This window comes from Bacillus rossius, chromosome 11, assembly GCF_032445375.1.
Source record: "Bacillus rossius redtenbacheri isolate Brsri chromosome 11, Brsri_v3, whole genome shotgun sequence".
Lineage (NCBI taxonomy): Eukaryota > Metazoa > Arthropoda > Insecta > Phasmatodea > Bacillidae > Bacillus > Bacillus rossius.
This window is the reverse complement of record NC_086338.1, coordinates 46,076,114-46,097,124: the sequence shown is the minus strand read 5'-3', so window position 1 is coordinate 46,097,124 and position 21,011 is coordinate 46,076,114. Positions and strand designations below refer to the sequence as shown.

General features: G+C 38.8%; 1 protein-coding gene across 1 annotated transcript; it reads left to right on the top strand.

Moving 5' to 3' along the window:
- The first annotated feature begins 11,745 nt into the window (after window positions 1-11,745).
- On the top strand, window positions 11,746-18,616 carry LOC134536909 (toll-like receptor 3). Its single transcript, XM_063376989.1, has 2 exons — window positions 11,746-11,874; window positions 14,583-18,616. Exon 2 carries the CDS (start codon window positions 14,595-14,597, stop codon window positions 18,180-18,182), a length of 3,588 nt encoding a protein of 1,195 aa, XP_063233059.1. The 5' UTR covers window positions 11,746-11,874; window positions 14,583-14,594; the 3' UTR covers window positions 18,183-18,616.
- The last annotated feature ends 2,395 nt before the right edge of the window (window positions 18,617-21,011 follow it).

Below are 21,011 nucleotides of genomic sequence, written 5' to 3'. Positions count from 1 at the left end.
CAATGCTTATCGATTTTATAGTGTACCTTCTTAATAATGTTTACAAATCCCAAAAAAATATTTTTAAAACCGAGGTAGAATTTAACTAACAAAAACATAAACAACTTACAACGAAACACTTCTAGCCTATACATCATACACTTCTTAAATTAAATTACTTACATACTGAAAGTTCCTCTTCTCCTAAAACACACTTAAATTTAAATTTATTTAACCAATAGTCTATTTTCTTATCGCTAAGTTACCGTACAGCTGATCAAAACAAGGTCACGGCCGTCCACGTCTCTGTACGTGCTCGTGACGTCACCGAATTCCATCAGGTGCGCCAACCCTCGCTTGCGGTTCCTCCGTTCTCCGCTAGGTCTCAGCACCTCCCCGTCACGTGTTCACTCTGCCACGTCCACTGACGTGTCGTTCTGAAACAACTCTCAACATTTTTCTAATTAAAACAAAACATCACTATAAATTCTATAACTCTCTTTTACATAAACTCTCGTTTTCTCTTTAATTCCTTTCTAACGTTTATCCTTCCCTCGACTGATTTAATTCGTACGTCTCGTCTCCTACGCGCACGAAAACAAAACAAACTTCTCTTGAAAATAATTCCTATTTACGACAAAAAATTTTTATTTTAAATTATAATTCTCTTAACCTACAATCTTAAATTAACTTTAATAAAACTAAACCACTTGCATTATCTTTATTAAGTATTTAAATTATAACGTATTCTCCTCACGTAAAAATCCCCGATAAACTCAACGACTTAAAACAACTTATCACTATAAACTTTATCCTTACAAGTATCCTCAAATAAACATCTGTTACGTCAAAAAAAAATCTCAAAGACTTCCTCCACTTAGATTAAAATTCCGTAATCCTCTCCTCAAGTAAACTCTTAATAACCTGCTATCAGAAGCTGAAACTAACTTAATAATAAACATAAAAATCTACCTCTCTCTCTCCAGAAATAGAACCTATCCGGCGAACTCTACCATTTCTGTCACGTGCACCTAGCCGGTGCCACCGCCATTTCTGTCACGATCCACTTTCAGAGGGGGGAGAGAATCGTAGCTCTTTACATAGAAACAACTCGCTTGGCATCAACTAGTCTTAACTTCATAAAATACTTTACTGTACCTAGGATCATAGGTTCGTCATCCCGTACAGGATGTCTGGTGAGAGCTGAACTAAGGAGATTTTGCAAAATAACATAATACTTAATTAAAATTATTTTATTCTTAAAGTCAAATACTCAACATCATTTTAAAGAACATTTAAATAGCGGGATTACAATTTAAAACAATAATCTCTTTACTTCCTTAACGATTGAACGACCTTACAAGAGAGAGAATGAGAGAACTTCACTAAACACTTCCCTAGTCCTTCCGAATACCTCAAATCATAATTAATACTTAAAATTAAAACAAAGATAAGTCCATACTCACATTTTCCGAAAAGCCTTTCTTGATCGATTACTTTAAAAAAATAACGTAGGGGCCTCTCCTGCCCTTGAAATCCCGAACGAACATTACATTTTAAAAACTATGACGCGTGACCCCTGACGAGGGCCATAGCCTCCGCCCGAAAGCTTGACGACTACATTATGACCTAACTTAAATTAAACGACTCGTGGCCTCTGGCGTCGGCCATAGCTTCCGCCCGAGAGCCTGAATTCCTACATCACGAACGAACTAACAACTCGTGACCACAGGTGAGACGCATAGCCTCCGCCTGAGTGAGCCTGAATTCCTACATCACGAACGAACTAACAACTCGTGACCACAGGTGAGACGCATAGCCTCCGCCTGAGTGAGCCCCGAGTCACCACTCACTTGCGCTTAAATTCGCGCGCCCTGCCGCGCCTACCATAACAAAAGCTCGTTATTGAAGTCAAATTTACTAAACAACTAACTAGAACATCTGGGAAGACTACCCCCCCTCTACCCCAATGTGCAGGCCACACCGCGCGGCTTGTTACGACAGCGCGCCCCAGTAACTGCGGCCCGTGGCTGCGCCAGCGCGCGGCCAAACAAACAAACAAAATTCTGCAAGCCCGCAGCGCGCCGCGCCGGCCCCGTGCCCCAATTACATGGTCACGCCACTTGCGCTGACGAGTGAACAGAGCAGCCAGCCCAGAGTCCCGTCAGTAAAGTCCCTAAATTTGATTTCAACAACCCTGCAAAATTTCAACCCGCGACAATATCTTGTTTTTTAATTTAAAATTAAATTTACTAACTTTAAAGTTTTAGCCAGTATACTGTTAAAATATTCACTTATCATTTTACGAAGAACGCTGGTTACAAAAATTTAAGGGATTTTCGTAAATTTACGGCTGTCTTCATATATTTACGGACTCTGAGTTCACTTACTTTGGATATGTAACCCATTCGTTTAGTGATTTTCGCAGCTGCAAGCGAACTAAAGACGCTAATAACAATTAAGTTTATAACTCCGTCAATAGATGGCGTTGCCTTGAATTTGTAACGCGCTATCGTTTGGTGCGTCCGTCACGTCTTGCCTGGTAGTTACCTGCCTTCCCACAAAATGAAGCAGAAGATTGGCGTCCCGGTTTTGCTGATGCGTATCATTGTGCAATAAATGGGACTATAAAATAAAAATTTCCCTTTTTTTTTTTTAACGTTTATGTCCTGCATATTTGAAACTCGGTAGTGATGTTCATTGTATTGTGATTTCTTTAGCCCAAGCAACGCCGGGTACTTCAGATAGTCTAATATCAATTCCAATGGCCAACGCAGCGATCACGATACTTTTGTGGACTTCAAATGACTATCAGCTATTTCTTATTTTTGTTTTGACTGAACTACAAAACAATTAATTATACTGAGAAATGAATACGATGATACCAAGTATTGTGGATGATCACCTCGGTATTTGCCTGGAATGAGTTAAAGCATCCACGGAGAACCGAAACCGGGAATGGTTGCGCCAAGGTTTACAAACCCAGGTTTATCGAGAAACCTTAGTAGAATGTTTTTTTTTATCGTTGCGCTTCCCTGCTCGGTGTCTGTTAAGCCTGTGTGCGTTACCGACGATGTTAGGCGACATCCTTGACCTTTGCACATATATATATATATCTTGGATCTTGTTATGACTGTGGCCCAGGTGGAAGAGTGTGGGGTTTCCAGCCAAACTCACCCGACGTGCCTCTCCTACCCCAGACGGCCAGAGGGGTTGCTACCCCCGTCGCCACTACCCGACCTTACCCTGGAAATAAGGAAAGTGTGGCTAACTTGAAGCCTCAAGGGGGTCGTATCGTTTCCTCCCTCAAATTGGCCCGGAGTCCGGGGGAGGTTTTCCTTCCGGAACCCCCTTCCTCCTCCCCTCAAGTCGTGCAACTTCTCCCTGGGATTCATTTCTCTTCTCCAGCTCCCTCCCTCCTCGACCATCCCCCCCTCCCCTCGTCTACCCTCGCGAAGCCGAGTTCAACGACCCCGCCTGACCACCGCCGCGTCTTCTCGTGGCAGCGCCTTCAGTTGGCGGGCTCTGATTGGTCCGTAGCTCCAAAAGCTCAAATTTACCAACAGCTCCAAGTGCTCCAAAGCTCCAAGTGTTCCAGTTGCTCCAATTGCTCCAACTGCTGCATTTGCTCCAACTACTCCAATTGCTCCATGTGCTCGAAGAGCTCCAATAGCCCCAAATTCCTCCAACAGCTTCAATGCTCCAACAGCTCCGACTGCTCCATGTGCTCCAAATTGCTCCAACTGCTTCAACTGCTCCAACTGCTCCATGTGCTCCAATTGTCCAACTGCGCCAAGTGCTCCAAGAGCTCCAATACTGCTATCATAGCAGGCTGGTGTGGGGAAAAAAAAAGCCCGTGATGGGACTCGTCCATCGAAGATACGGAGAAAAAAAAATGAAGTTCACGTTAATGATAATGTTCGCGAGTACAAAGCATTTCCTAACACTGAATGCAAATGTTAAATGTTATGAATTTAATGTAAAAAGGTGAATTGGGTTCAAAGGATTGTGAAAATTTTGAAGGGATTATGCTAATGTTTACACCCAATACTGAATATTTCTGTGTGAATCGACAATTTATGAGTACTTTTGATGCATCGTCCAACATAAATGATGACTGTGGACAGCGTCCACGTCTTGTAAACATCCGAGGACTGTTATGTGTTTACTTCTACATGGCTTGGCCGAAATAATTTAACTAGAATTACGTCTGGCTAGTTGGAAAACCTCTAACTCCTCTTTTTGTGAATTTTCATAAATTTTTGTACATTAAGTTTCTTAGAATTATTTTCTGAGCGTCCTCTTCTAACCTCATAATCAATAGATATTTTATGAATTTTAATTTCTACGTTTCGAAACCTCTACTATATATGGCTTAACATACTTGGGTAAGCAAACCACGCATATCGAAAATAAAAAATTAAATATAGTAATATATTAGATTCAAGAAAATTACAATATAAAAATATTACCTGAAAAAGAATAAAACTATTAATAATTTTTACGAATGGTGAAAAATATTTCTCTAATTTTCTCGGGTTCTGAAAAATCTTGCAAACAGGTACCTAACACATTTAAATAAGTTAAAGACAAAACATTGCAAAAAAAATTAAAACTTTGCAACAATAATTCCATACACAGCGACGCTAGGTGTTTGCTAGGTCACCGTAAAATAGTTCGCCAAAAAGTTTTTTTTATTCATATGCTTACTATTTTTGAAATGTTTATAAAAGATACTGCAGAGAAACTTGACACCCAATTATCCCAATAACCAGTAGACAATTACCTAAGAAATGTCAGTCGATGATTCATACTTGACTTACGTGGGGCTAGTTAATAGTGAACTCAGCAAAGTTCAAAATTATTAAGCAGTTCAAAGAGCACACAAAAAAATTAACACGTGTGTTAAATTTGCATCAAAAGGTAACCACGGGTTACCCTGGACAAAAAAAAATTTAAAATTTTAAGGCCATCAAAAAATACAAAATGAAAACTTTCGTGAAATTAAACTTTTGTTTTCCGCACACTAGAATTGTAAATAAAACTTCCCCTTTTAATTCCAAAATATAAATCCGCTGCTCCGTAATCTACCTCTGGCTTTGGGTCCTAATATTGCCGGGCATAATAATTGTTATAAACTGCCATAATGGAACCAATATCACAGTTGTATGCACGACGAGAAGACTGCGCGCCAGTCCAGAGCCAGACACCCGCGCTAGAAGCACCAGCGAGCGTCGCGCCTATCATCCCGACTCACCCACTAACATAAACACACCTCTGACTAGGCTGGCCAAGGTCAAGGGTCAAGGTCAGCCAAGATGGCCGCCGTGACATCATACTGGCTGACGTAATATCTGCCTTGGCATGAATGCTGGGATGCCAGTCTCCTGGTATTTTAATCAAAATTTAATTAAATGAATTTTAGAAATTTTACAATTTTTTTTTTTAGAATATTATAAACGGATTTTCAAGATGGCGGACATGACTTATAATCCCTGTTCACTCACTGACACAAATACAGCTCTCACTTGCCGGGCCACCTTGGGACCCGCCTCGTCAGGGGTGTGTCTGTGTTAGTGAGGCCGGAAGATAAGCGCGACGCTCAATGGTATTTCTAGTGCGGTATCACCTCTAAGCGCAAGGCTCTGAACTGGCGTGCAGTCTTCTCGTCGTACATAGGATAACTGTGAAATTTGAGCGATGACTGTAACATTATATGGCCGAGAAATTAAGATATAGGTGTAATGCAAGTCCCTTAAATGCTTTCAAGAATCTGTACGGGTTGTTTTACGCCTAAAAATTACTCTGAAAACATGCGTTTTTTTGCCATTTTAACTATTCTAAAAATACAGTTTAAAAACTTAATCCGTAATCAAAAGTACTTTTCGGCCCTCGGCGAACTCTTAAATGCTTTTCGTAAGCAGACCCCACTCGGATATCTCGGGTAGTTTTTAAGTCGCGTTGTTTTTTTCCTGAAGCTCTGCGCACCGTGTGCGTGCCCGGGTAGGCGGACGCCTTTAACGACCTCGGCGTCAGGCACCGGAGTTCATCGGGGAGTGATCGCCCCTCGTGCAATGAACATTCGATTGGGGAGGGGGGGAAAGGGAACCTCGTGGGATACCTCTGCCGGCGATGGAAGTCGTTTCCCGCACCGGCCGTCGGAGGGCTCTGCTGGGCAGGTGTCGTTAGCAGTCGATCCCACATCGGCAGTTCGTTGAGCGGAGGGGTAAAGACGTCCTCCGAGATTAACGACCCCTGCCCGCCTCGCGGCAGATGCTGGCAAAACTCGGATGCACATCGATCATCGCCGCCACCGATGGACCTTTATCTATATCTCTCTCTCTCTACCGGCCAATGACTAGCGGCAAGTGATTTATGGCAGTAAGTATTTCGCGATTTGCTGTACCTTTCATACTCATTTTTCTCTCTTTCTCCTTCTTTCGTTTAGCGTCACGTTAATATTCTGATCCCCCCGTGAATTTTCTGTTAACGGAATCCTCAGAAGAGGAAGCTTACACCCAACATATTTTAATGCCTCAACAGTATGAATAAACACACAAGCACAGAGACCACAGCTGCAATGGAAATCGAAGTAAGATCCGAGGACGGAGAAGGCATCGGAATAGTCCACGATGGTTTCGGTGGCCTGGAATCCGTCTGGATGCTGAAAGTGATCGCGGTGGACTCGCGATACGACGACGTGTGTTCCACCAAGAGTTGCCAGATTCCAGAAATCCCTCGCCAAAGCTGGACCGAAACGTGTGCGCCCCGGAAACCCCGTCAAAATCGCCAATAGTCGACCAGTTGAGCAGAAAAGGCATCTCGCCATGGTGAGAGCGAGAGAGAGAGAGCGCTAAGTGATCTCGAAGACCCACCGAGGAACTTCCTTTTCATCCCAGCAGATGCCTCTTTGCATCAACTTTATCTTCGCGAAATGAAGGCCTCAGACCCTACCCCCACCCCCCTCCCTCTTCCATGGGCCAGGAAGCCCCAGCTACGAGTGGCTGATGCTCGTTAGAAGTCTTGATCTGACCTTTCCTCAGCTTCCCAATTAAGATAACGAGGAAGTTTCGCGGAGAAGGCAGCGGGGGGTAGGTTTCACTTGAGGAGTGTGAGGGAAGTTTCGGGAGGTTGGCTTGGCAGCCCTGGTGCGGCGCAAGCTCCCGCCACGGTGCCGGTGGTGGGAGAACAGTTGAAAGCTCCTGGCCCAACTCCCACCCTCCCCCCTCTTCATAATCCTATCGGCGGCGGTGTATTCACAGAAATAAAACATTTGAAAAAAAAAAAAAGGGGTTATGCTGTGCCACGGACACGGCCGTGTGTTGTACGTTAATACGTGTACGTAACAGGTAATATTATCTACACAAAATTCTATATATTTTTATTTTTACACCATATATATTCACTATAACAATTTTACACTATTGTTTTGTATATGAAATCGATAGATTTTGACGAGAGCTGACGATTGAAACTCAAACGAACGTCTTAGCTTCTCCGAGTCAAAAGTTATACTAAATGGAAATCTCGAAACGCAGCAAAGTGACCTCAAAATGGCGATGCTTCCCCCTCCACCTCGCGCGCGATGCGTCCCAGTTCTCACTTAGCGTAACGATCCTTTAGCTATCCAGTGGTGTAATTAGATTCTGGATGGAGATGATAGATATGTAGCTGCAACAACAAACTGTATCCCCCGAATTTGTTATAATTCTAAAATCGTTTGACCAACAATCATTTGACCAAAATGTCTTTCGACAGGCAGTCGTTCAACCCATACCCGAAAATTTATTTCACTGAAAGAAAAAATTGTCTTAGATCTCTGGCAACAGGAAGTTGACCTACAGGCACTAGCCCGAAAGTTCATTTAGCCGAAAAAGTCATTTGACCGACTGTTTTTCCTCCGGCGTTTCAGTCGAATGACTTTAGGTCTACTTAATGCTACCCTGGTAAGATGACTGCCAGGACTACCTAGACTGTAATATAACTGACGCAAGACAGAAGGTGTTTGCTGTAGAATTAACAGTTTTTTTTTAAAACATGTTTTATGTTTTTGTAAATACACGAAGATTGACACACACACACACACATATATATATATTTATTTATTTATCCACCTCCCACACTTCCATTCTTTCTTAGTTCCCGGGTCTCGTCTTCGCAACTAACAAGCGGTTGGAACGGAAATAAATGAAACGGAACAGAATCTCCAGGGAGGTAAACTGATCGCAATCTGCAGAGAGTTCGCGCGCCCAATCCGCAGCTTCCCCCCCCCCCCCCCCCCCAATCCGCACACTCCCCCCCCCATACCCCCCGCGGCTAATGAACTCGAAGCTCTGATGCTAATTAATTACCTTTTCAGCCGGGCGCAATCTTTTCATCATCCCCAGGGAGCAGGCGGCAAAGACCGGAAAGGGGTTTCGCATTTCGCTATATCTTAATTTCTTCGGGACGAGGGACGGGGGACATAAATCCGTAAGGGAAATAAATTAAAGATCATTCACAAATCCATGTCAAAATTACGACAAGAAATCTGCCAGGAGAATTAAATACTAGGACTTAAATTTTGAAGTAATTAGTATTATTTATACAAAAAAATATAATCATAAAAATTTTAATTTCGAATTTTTCTAGATCACGGGAAAAAAAATGTTTTTACTTACAAGGCAGTATTTTTAATGTGTAATAAATTTTACTTGTGCAATTATTTACGAATAAGTCTAGATAGGTACACATTACTGAAGGTTCTTCGAAAATGTACGGTTTACCTAGTACATTTACTGGTTCTGTGTTTACTTTCATGTAAATTGAACTCGCAACCATCATCTTAGAGCATAAAAAAAAATTGAAAACCTTTTTGGTATAGGTACAGCTAAAACTCTTCTGTCTTGCGTGTTTACCAAGGAAAACATAACTAGGAATTCAGACTGCAGCGTAGTTTTCACCAAGATCTGTGATGAACACTTCATTTATTTGAGACGTATTCTTAGTTTAAATTTCAGTAAATTTTTGTTAATTTTTGACGGTCATATGTCACGAAAAAATAAACATGACCTGTGGTATGAAGTGTTTCCCAAAACTGGTACTTGTACTCTTTTGAAGATGGAGCTGAACCACAATTTTTATTGTAAATAATAGAGAAAGTAATTAAGACAAAACTCAAAAGCTTCGGCCACACAGAAAGCTACGCTATGTTCGCTATGTCCGCTATGTTTGCTTCACGAGGTGGCCACGCAGAATAGTGTAGTTTCCGATGCCGTGGGAGTTCGACTGATTATTCCGACGAGGATGATATTCTGTTAGCTCTCTACACTATGCGAACGAAAAAAGAAATGGGTTCATGAAGTGAATCTCAAAATAAATGAATTTGGTGAATTTCATCATTTAATGAAGCAATTGCGTGCGGACGAGGCCAAATTTATTGAATACTTTAGAATAAACACAACTCAGTTTGATAGCATATTATTGCTAATCAAGAATAAAATTGAGAAGAAGAATTTAAATTACAGGAAACGCATTGGAGCGGAAATTTAATTTGATCATTAACTGAATAACTAATAAATTGCAATTACACCTAACCTGGTTTATTAACCTCTTTGGAAATCAAATCCCAGGCATTTTCACGCATGTCCTGCTTTCTATAAACTTCTATTGATTTGTTCCATAAACATGGATATTTTCTTACTTCTTCAATAAATTTTCCGTTGACATTATACTAATAATGTAAACACTAAAGGGGGCACCTACAGCACAATTCCGCGCGAAAACAGATGTTTTTGTTTATCTGCGCATGCGCGAATCCAGCGACGTTTTTGAAAAATAGCTAAGAACCAAACACCTGGCGACGTCGCCAACATAGCGCACATAGCGAACATAGCGAACACTGTTTTGTGTGGCCAGTGGCACCTGAGATGCAGCTGGCTATATTGTGATCGCGTAGCGAACATCGCGAACATAGTGATCATAGCGCTCTGTGTGGCCGTAGCTTAAGCGTCTGAACTATGTTCAAGCCGTGTTTCTACCATATATATATATATGTATATATATATGTATATGTATATATATATATATAGACGTACGGATTTACGACTGTAAAGAGGTAAAAGAGCAGACGTCCCTGAAAGTTGCAGCCTACAATCACACGAACAATGAGATATTCACCTCACCATGGTCATGTAAATTGATTATGCGTTGTGTGGCTAGTACTAATAACTGTAGTAAAGCGTTTGGTCCTTTTATGAATCCTTATAAAAAATAGTGTTAATGACTTAATAATACAGTAGCATGTAAAAAGATACTGTAATTTACTTGCAGTAATTAAAGCATTAGTTTCCATTGATGATATTTTATGAGTGCATTTATTATCATGAGTGTTAACTTTTTTTTAGTAGTTTTATTTTTAAACTGTTGTGTATGATTGCTTGTAAATCCGCGTCTACACTTCACATTTTTTTTTCTTCCCCTTTTTGTTTCTTTGTTTTCCCCTTTTTTAATCCTTTTTCCATGTTTATGATGTTTGTATTTGTATTCGTTTTATATGTGTACATCGCCAGCCTACTTTGGACTAAGTATGTTGGCCAGCGCTTAATAAATGTATAATTAAATATACATAGCGTACATAGAGAGAGAGAGATAGAGACTATGTGAACATAATTTTTGAATCTTTATCCATTCTTTCTGCAACTACCTGTGTCATCACATCGTCACTACATTGGTTAAATTGATTTGTATATATTTTTGTGAAGGCTGGTTACAAAAAAAATTCGATGTGCAGCACGATTGAAATGTAAGAGTATAAAAATTAAAAATTGCATCATTTGCAACGCAAAAGTTCATCTCGGGAACACCAAAACCCCTGGGAAACAAGGGAAATTTTGTTACAAAAAAATTCGTCAAAGAGTTGGAACTTGACATTACTCTAGAATTTCGTTTTTCTTATAGTTATTCTTAAAAGAAAACTTGCGCTGTTAAATATCTTTATCTAGCCGCTCGAAGCCCGGTACCACAACTGTGGTGAATAAAACAAATCTGAAATGGATGTCGTGGTCAGATTAATCCGCGAAAAAAAAAAATATCGCCCTACTCTAGAGATTGTAATTAGCTCGAGGAAGTTGCGGTCTTAAAGCACGGACCTTGTTTGTAGTTAGTAGTAATTCGTGCGGAAACCACAGGGTAAACAACAGAAAACAAAAATCTCGAACACATCGCGTGCGAATGACGAGCCAATCATTGAGTGTTGTTCCAAGAGTACCATAATTACCCCACACTACGCTAAATGTCCCTGGCTTTCACTCCCTCGAAAGAAACAATTATTTACTATCAAAAACTAACATAATTTCGCCGTCCACCGAAATAGAACACGGAAATGATTTTATAGTTTTATGAATGATACAAAAATTTGGTAATTACGGCTGAAAATTATTTTATCATCAAATTTAACGAAACGATAGTAAAGTTATTAAGAACGCAGATTTATGTTGTGAAATATATCAACATCCTATTTCGTCGGACGGCAAAATTTCCTACTTAAGATGAAAATTTGTAACCAGCATTGTCCAGACATCGTAAAATCATTTTTTTTTTTTTTAATATTTTGTGGGCGGTGTAAGGGGCACAAGTCCAATGGGTTTCCTTTGCAAAGCCGACACTATAATTATGTTTCGAGAAGACAAGTGAATATCTTTTGGTGGTGTGTACCGTAGTTCTGTCGGTGCGAAGCACCAGAACATAAATGTGGCGCGATGCGAAAGATTTTCGCACTCGTGTGACGATACTGGCCCGCGGCCAGTTGTACCAACCGTGGGAATCACTCAGCGAGCCCTTGCACGCCATTGGTCGGACATCCCACCTCCAGTTCATCTTCGTGCATCCAGGCTCCAGGCGTTCCGCTGGCTACAGGTACGAGCTTGCATGTGGACTGATTGTATCCTTTCTTTGACGTGAATACTTCTTTAAAATTGCTTCCGTAGTGGGAGACAATAATAAAAAAATTTTTTTAACAAAATTGGGGGATACAGTTTAATGTTGCAGCTACATATCTAACATCTCCATCCAAAATTTGATTACACCACTGGATAGCTAAAGGATCAAAGAATTATTTACGCTAAGTGAGAACTGTGACGCATCGCGGCGCGGTGGAGGGGGAAGCGCCGCCATTTTGAGGTCATTTTGCTGCTTTTCGAGATTTCCATTTAGTTTAACTTTTGACTCGGAGAAGATACGAAGTTCGTTTAGGTTTCAATCGTCAGTTCTCGTCAAAATATATCGATCGCATACATAAAACATTAGTGTAAAGTAGTTGCAGTGAATATATATGGTGTTAAAATAAAAAATATATAGTATACATAAAATAACGTATTTTATATTTTGTTTAGAAAATATTACCTGTTACGTACACGTATTCACGTACAACACACGGCCGTGTCCATGAGACAGCCACACCCCATTTTTTCCCTCTCTCTCCTCTAAGGTTCCCTTTATATCTTTCTACTAGTCGTCATATGTATATCAAATCCAGCAATTAGATTTGGGTTTTGAACTACTTGGTAAAAAATATTTAAATTATGAGAGTTAAAAAATACTTTTCATTGTAAAACCAATTTTTTAGGTTATTAACATATATAAATATATATTTTATTAAAAATATTTTTTGTCTTATATTTTGATGATAATATTGAATAATTAACTCTACCGGCAGTGGCGTACCAAAGATAATTTCCCGGAGGGAGTAGGATACATCATTTATTATTTTCAACAATCTGATAATATTTTATATCTGAGTTTAATAATTTTCACCTGAATTTCTTAGCATGGGCTAAAAACAATTGCAGAAAAATGATATCTGTAAAATTTGTTTTACATATAAAAATAAAACAACTATCTAGTAGTATCTGTCAAACACCTTTCCTTTTCAATATAAAATATTGAAAGTTACTAATTACAAAATGTTTATTTAAATAGGTAGTGTATATTGTTTTGAGACCATTATATAACAAAATAAAAGAATATGTCACATATCGGTATGAAATGTTTGTTCTTTATATAAATACAGGATAATTATAAAGTCCGTGAAACATTTAAAAAAATCGGTACAGTGAAATGGCTAAGAATTATGTAACAAATTATATACCATGTGAAAGAAAAACTCTCAAAGTTTTTTTTTTCACTAGTTATAAATGTTCTATGTGTCCACCTGCGTCACACGACACACATCTAATCGATAGTCCAATTCTGCCCATACCCGACCCAGAATATTATGAATGATGGTAAGAGCAGCTGCTACGATGCGGTGTCTCAATTCGTCAAGGTTCTGTGGTAGAGGTGGAACATAAACACTATTGATGTATCCCCACAAGAAAAAATCGCAAGGTGTCAAGTCCGGTGATCGTGGTGGCCACGGGAGTAGCACTTGGTCAGCGGCCGCCCCACGGCCCATCCAGCGATGTGGCAACGTCTCATTCAGATAATCTCGTACCACATTGTGGTAATGAGGTGGAGCACCATCTTGTTGGAAGATGAAGTTCCTGCTATCACCTTCAAGTTGTGGCATAAGCCACAATTGCAGCATGTCGAGGTAGGTGATACCAGTGACAGTTCTCTCAGCGAAGAAGGGGCCATAAACTGTCTTGTTTGACATGGCACAGAACACGTTAACTTTTGGCGAATCTCGGACGTGTTTGAGAGTTGCATGTGGATTCTCTGTCCCCCATGTGCGTTTGTTGTGTCGGTTGACTCTTTCTGAGAAATGAAACGTGGCTTCGTCACTGAAGATTAATTTCCTTGCAAAGTCATTGTCTTCAAGACGGTTCTGCATGGCAATGCAGAACTGCAGTCGGAGCAATTTGTCATCGTGGCTGATTGCTTGCAGAAGTTGCAATTTGTACGGCTTAGCTCTTAATCGCTTACGAAGAATTTTCCACACTGTTGGCTGAGGGATGTTCAATTCTGCACTAGCCCGATGACTTCTTGGGACTCCGCACCATTACGTCCCGTACACAATCCACTGTCTGTTGTGGCACGCCTGGCCGACCCGACCGTTTTGCGTCGCACAAACAGCCGTCTTACTCGAATTTCTTGTACCACTTCATTATGCTATTGTAAACTGGTGGTGTTTTGTTAAACTTTCCACGGAAAGCTCTTTGGACACTCACTACCGATTCGCTACGGGCGTATTCAAGCACACAAAAGGCTTTCTCTGCCTGGTTCGCAGCCATTTTCAGCAACTACATGCACTAGCGCCCCTGTCGGTGTTTTTTAAAATAGCTTTTTGGCTCTACATTCAAAAAAACTTTGAGAGCTGTTCTTTCACGCGGTATATAATTTGTTACGTTATTGTTTCACGGTCTTAATAATTACTCTGTATATATATATATATGCTATTATTATTTTTTTTAATTTTAATATTTAAAGAAATAGAGCTTTTAAAAATTTTCTGGTGTTAAGTGTTAATTTATGGTTTAGCTATACTGTTTATAAAATTTTATTTCCGTTGAAAAGATTTCTGATGATGATAACAGTAGTTCATTAAAGTATTTCACGGCTCAGGAGCCGAGGAGACGATGAACGCCTGACGTCACGGCGGCCATCTTGCACCCTGTGGTTTCCAGAAGAGCCCTGACATGCTGCCGTGCGTCGCGGTGTTGGCGACTCTGCGGCTGGCGTGCGCATGGGCGCAGGTCTGCGACGCGGGGGTCAGGTACTTCGAGGGCCGACCGCTGACGGACAGCAGCTCCCGCGGTCTGCTCGACGTGCCGGCCTCCCTCGGCTCGGACGTCCATGTGCTCGACCTCACCGGCAACAGCATCGCCGCACTCGCGGACCAGTTCTCTGGCCGCGGCGGCGGCATCAGGTTCCCCAACCTGACGGCGCTGTACGTCGACGGCAACCGCCTCCGGGATCTGTCGGGCGACTGCCTCTCCGGGCTGCCCGAGTTGACCAACATCAGCCTGGCCAACAATTTGATCCCGTCCCTTCCCCCGGCAGTCTTCCGCTGGAACCAGAAACTCCAGTTCATCGACCTGTCCGCGAACCGGATGGATTCCCTGGATCCCGCGGTGTTCCGCAACCTATCGCGCCTGCGCCACCTGAACGTTTCTCACAACACCATCAAGGTCCTCCGACCCGACACCTTCTCCGGACTCGAGTCTCTGGAGCGCCTCCTCATCAGCTACAACCACATCTCCTCCCTCCACCCTCGAACGTTCCGCGACCTGGCGAAACTCGACGTTCTGGACGCTTCTCACAACAACATAAGCCACCTGAGCCCGACGCTGTTCTTCGCGCTGAAGAAGATGAGGGTCCTCGACTTCAGCTTCAACTCGATGACGAAACTTCCGAAGCAAGTTTTTTTGAGCATCTGTAGGTTCGGATTCATAAATTTTTCTTTCAATAAGATCAGAACTCTGTACTTGAGTTACACGCCTTACGTCGTGCGTGAACAGGACGGCGTGAACGTACTCAAATCGGAAAGTGGGATATGCAGTGGTTTTGCTGGACGCGACGTGCCGTGTTTTTTGGCCGCGAATCAATACTCTCACGTGCATTACATGGACTTCTCGTATAATGACGTGGCTAATGTGAAATTTGGCGACTTGGAATTTTTGCATTCTTTGGAAGCTGTTAAAATTTTTTTAGCTGGTAACGACCAACTTGAACTTCCAACCACTTTTATTCAGAAGGAAAAATCTATCATCGGTTTGTATTTAGATTGGACTAAATTAAGTTGGAAAAATCTCACTCTAATCAATGAAATCCTGGATCTTACTCACTTAAAAGTGTTGAGTATCAAAGGCACCGAGGCATGCAATTACTTCACGAGACAGTTAATTTATTTAGTATTCAATCCTAACATGAGAGTAAATGTTATTTGCAGTGGTCACCATCCAGCAGATAAAGAATTCGGAATATCCAGCTTAAGCAATACAGATTCACTCAACACGGCAGGCACGCAAAAAAACCAAAATTTAAAGAAAACACAGGTTTCCAAACATAATGGAAACCAAAATAACTATCCTTTGGGAATAGAATTCGTGAAAACTGTAATCAACGAAAACATGCTATGTGATTTTATGGAAGAACGTATAATATTTTCTTTAGATTTTCACATTCAGGTTATCTGTGAAAACATTCTAGACTGTTCCTACTTGTCTCTGACTATAATACCAGACGTAGAACCATCTTTTTGTGTTCTGCTGTCTCATAATAAATTAAAGTTTCTCCGTGAGGGACAATTTCAGCATTTAAGTAACGTTTATTTACTAGACTTATCATTTAACCATTTGATCGACCTTACAATGGGAATTTTCAGTTCAATGTGGGATATAGAATTTCTTAAGTTAGATAATAATGATATTACCTTCATCAACTCCCTTTCATTTGATAACTTAACACAACTTGTATACCTTACTCTTCACGGCAATAGAATTAGCTCGCATGATTCGGTATTTTTTGAAACATTTTTCGGTCTGAATTACTTTGCAATTTCATTCTGGAATCTGTCCTCATTCGAAGGAGAATTTTTCTTTAGGGTATCGAATTTGAAGAAACTTGAACTTACGTTTTCTACAGCTAGTAATAATGGTTATGTAATGTGCAACACTTCCTTCTTTGAGAACATTTGTGGTTTGACTTATCTCTATTTGAGCGGTTTGAATTTCAGTACAGTGTTGGGTAACACATTCCTTTGTCAAAATAATTTATTTCATTTGGTTATGAATAAAAACTTTTTACCACGTATTCTCGACAGACCATTTAGACACCTTATAAATTTATTGTCATTGAGCTTAAATGACAACAGCATAATAGAACTCGGGAAATACGTTTTTGATAACTTAACTGATCTAAGAGTAATTGATTTTTCCTCCAACAAAATAGAGTCTTTACCAAGCAATTTATTTTTACATACAAATGAATTAATTTTTTTAAATATGTCACATAACCATATTTACTTTCTTCCTAAAACATTGTTTGAAAAATTGGTGAAACTAACAGTACTTGATTTAAGTATGAATCCTTTGAAGTTTTTGGATGGAAATATTTTTAATAATCTTAACTCTATTAAGAAATTGATAATAAAATCCAGTAATATTTTTAACGGCCATAATGCAGAATCTTTTTTAAGCAACACAGCCTATGCGCAAAAATGTACGGAGAAACTCATGACCGAGGTGTATGATATTGTACAGCAACCCAATCAGTCACTGAAAAATGTCTGTGGTACAACATTATTCACCATGCTTAGACTAAAAGAGGATTTAAGAGAACTTGTCATTTCCGGTATCACCATGAAAATAATTTGTAAGCATGATTTTCTTAATTTGACAAATTTGAATGGTCTCTTTTTAACATATAACGAGATACAAGAAATTAATATTGGATCTTTCACTAATTTAGCAGCTTTAAATATTTTAGATCTTAGTCATAATCATTTGAAAGCAATAAAAAATCATGTTTTCGAAATCTTGGAACAGTTAAAGCTACTTGATTTGAGCTCAAACCACATAGAAACACTTGAGTCCGAGGTATTTATTACCTTGCGTGCATTGAAATATTTATTTCTTCACTGTAACAAATTGAAAAGATTTGATTCCAATGTTCTTCCTACTAATACAATCTTAGAAATGCTAAGACTTGATAACAATTTGATAACTCTAAATAATACAAGTTTCAAGGGTCTGAAATTTTTGAGTGAATTAAATTTGGACAACAACTCATTAGGAAATGCCATTTATGATGAATTTTATGATATGTCTGCACTTAAAGTTTTAAATATGAAAAATACGAATATTTGTTCTGTAAATATGTTTAGTTTTAAAAACTTTGAAATTTTATTTATTCTCGATTTACAAAACAGTTGTGTTAGCTCGCTCGTACCTGGACATTTTTCGTCTTTGAAAAGCATGGGTTCACTCGACATCAGTATAATGGATGCAAATAAATGTGACGCATACAATGCATTGAGTTGGAAAAATATCACACTGATAAACAGCTGGTTTGATCTAGTTGAACTTCAATACATAATTCTGATTGGCCATCCTATCTGCGAACGTGAACAGTGGACCTCAATAATCGAAAACATTTTCTTGTCCTACCAGTGGAAAACTGTGGTGTGTTCAACAAGCTATGAAATGCCAAAATGGATTTTAGACGAAAAAAATAATGGTATAATGTCATATCAGAGTTTTTGGTATTTTTTCTATACAGAATAAATTATATAATTATTCGGCTGCAATCCACACTTTAAACATATATATATATATATAAATTATTTTCTCTTCGAGTTTTTTATAATTCAGTAATCCTTCAAGCAACAATTCATTTTGTTACAAGGCTTTTTTTAACAGTGGTTGATTTCAATTTACTATAAATCAGTTTAAAGTAGAAAGGCAAGTCACGGCTGCAGCCTGTAAAGAATGAACGTGACCAACGAATAATAATAATAATAATAAATAAGAAGCCGTAGGATGCAAGCCTACAAGAATCTAATTTAAATAATATGAATGAAATATGTCCTGGTTAGTGGCATAATTATAATGCTCCGTATAAATATATAAATCATTGGAAACACAATTTTCTTATATAAAAGCTGTTAAATATTAACAGTATAGAAAACAAAAATTTAGAAGAGACCCACAACGAAAACATTTTCATCTAATCTCAAAAAATATTTCGTTTATTTTCTTTTTCTTACGATTCAAACAATCTATGTACAAAATTGTGTTTGTAAATAGAATGCTTGACAGTAAAAATCTTTTATTTTGTGTATTTTTAGTAAACCATCCTTGGTTTTTGTTTTATGCATATAAGTGTATGTGTTCTATGTTTTAACGTAAGTTGATACTGGGTACGGTGCTTAAGTTTTGTTTTTATCGTCTATAGCATTGTCTCTATATTTCTGAGCTTTGTAAAAAAAAGTATTTATTTATCTTTAAATTAGTAGTAGAATTTGAATTTCTTGTGCAATGGTTATACGACAGGAGAAATTTTAAATTATTACTGAATCTGAAATCAATTTGGTTCATTTACATTAAAACAACTGTATCACTACGAAATTATGTGTTCGCAGTAATACTGGATTCGGATTCTCACCTGGGGCATTTATGCTTTGTGTTGTCCCAGTACCTCCAATAGTTACATAAATAAAGTCGAATTGTTGAATGTTCGATTATCTTTTCCATGTTTAAAAAAAATAAAGTTTGAATGAAACACCAACTAAAATATAAATTTATGTGCAAAATTTAGTAAGAAATACTCAGTATTATCGCAGAAAAAAAGTATTTTTTATATGCAAAAATAACCATAGTCATATGTAGTGAAAAGTTACAAAATCTTTCTTACCAATTATTTCTTGGCAATGGGTTTACAAATGGGATCTTTTGTAAAAGAACGGAAAATTTCCCTTCTGTGTGGTCAAGCACTATGGAAAGGTAGAAAGTGACTTCAACTTACGTTACAGCATGCTGTCTCCAGACAGCTTCTGTCTCCATGATTGCACTGCGTGACAAAAAAAAAAAAAACTGTCTCCACCGGTACAGGGTGGGTGCCTCTGACGTCACGAATTTCCGTTCAGGGTGTTTTTGCCCCTGGTGAAAAGGGGGGGACGGGGACGGAGGACTAGGTACGAGGCACACACACACCTTGCTCTCGATTCGAAATTTCGAAATTAATGAGATCCTGTCTGTTTTTATGACGAGGACAACGAGACGTATAGAATCACAGCCAAAGAGGAAGGAGAGTTCGAAAAAAAAAGAAGCATCAGAGAAAAAAAAAAGAGAGGAAAATTGGGAGGAAAAATCTAGCTGGAAGAATTTTTTTTTTGTTCGGTTCTGGCGGTGGAAAAGGAATGTATATACGAAGAGTAATGATGCGCTTGTAAGGAGAAAAGATGTGGATTTGTAAGAGATTTCTTTTTATGAGGAAACGTGCCAGAAAGGGAGAGTGCAATGGTGGTAGATATCCCAGCGGATACAAACAAAGGATATAATGATGTGGAAAGAAGATGATCTTGGAACCTCCAAATAGTGGAGAGAGGAAAAAAAAATTCTTTCCCTTGCCGAAGATATTTTTATCGTGAACTAGACCTATCTAAAATCTAAAAGAATACAAATAAAATAATAATTATTTTTAGAAACAATAAGCTTGTAACGATGGAAACAAAAGCGTATTTTAATTGAAGTGTTTTCGAGAGAGTACACATTTTGCAGAAATCATAATAGCTATTTATCGAATTTAGAAAAAAAAAAACGTTTTTGCTGACGAAACTTTTTTTAGGTTATCCAGAAATGGATACTTTTGCGTGACTATTTATGTAAGTTAAAATTTTCAATCACGCCATTGCAGAGAAAATCTATGTTATAGAAATTTGTTTCTGTAAGTTTGGTTTTCTAGTTTCTAAGACAAACGAATTTTCTTCAAAGCTTTCGCCGAAAATTGTGGTTTCAAGTACGACACCTATGCAAACTCTGTCAGAAATACGAAATTTGCCACCAACGTTTCGCAAGCTTTTAGATCTCCATTCAGAGAAAATTTATTTATAAATATATTTTTTATTCTAGAAATTTTACTGCGCAAAAAAAATACATTTTTCACAAAACAAATGCTTCACTATAAACAATTTACTTAATGCCAGAATTCTATGTGGCTGACGTAAAAATTAAAAGAAAAATCAAAAACAACCACTGCTAATAGGATACTCAAATTCACGGACTCTGTCTTAGACATACGTAAACTAACCAATGTATCACTAAGGCACAATAAAGTATTTTAATCGGCAAGAGCTGAAGTATAATTTTTTCGCACCATTTATCATTAAAAATAAAAAAATCTGTTAAAGTTATAGTGAAATATTAAAGAATTCATACAGCTTTCAAAGTGTCGTACGATCAAGAACAGCGTACAAAACAATCCTGTACTTTTACAAAAGATTCCTTTGGAAACCCGTTGCAAAGAAACGTTTGTAATACTACTTTTTATAACACATGGCTATGTTTACTTTTGCATATTTGAAATATGTTTTTCAGGATAAACTTGAGTATTTA

What these genes read in the sequence shown, in the direction of transcription:
- LOC134536909 (XM_063376989.1), top strand. Translation starts at nt 14,595, where the DNA reads ATGCTGCCGTGCGTCGCGGTGTTGGCGACTCTGCGGCTGGCGTGCGCA.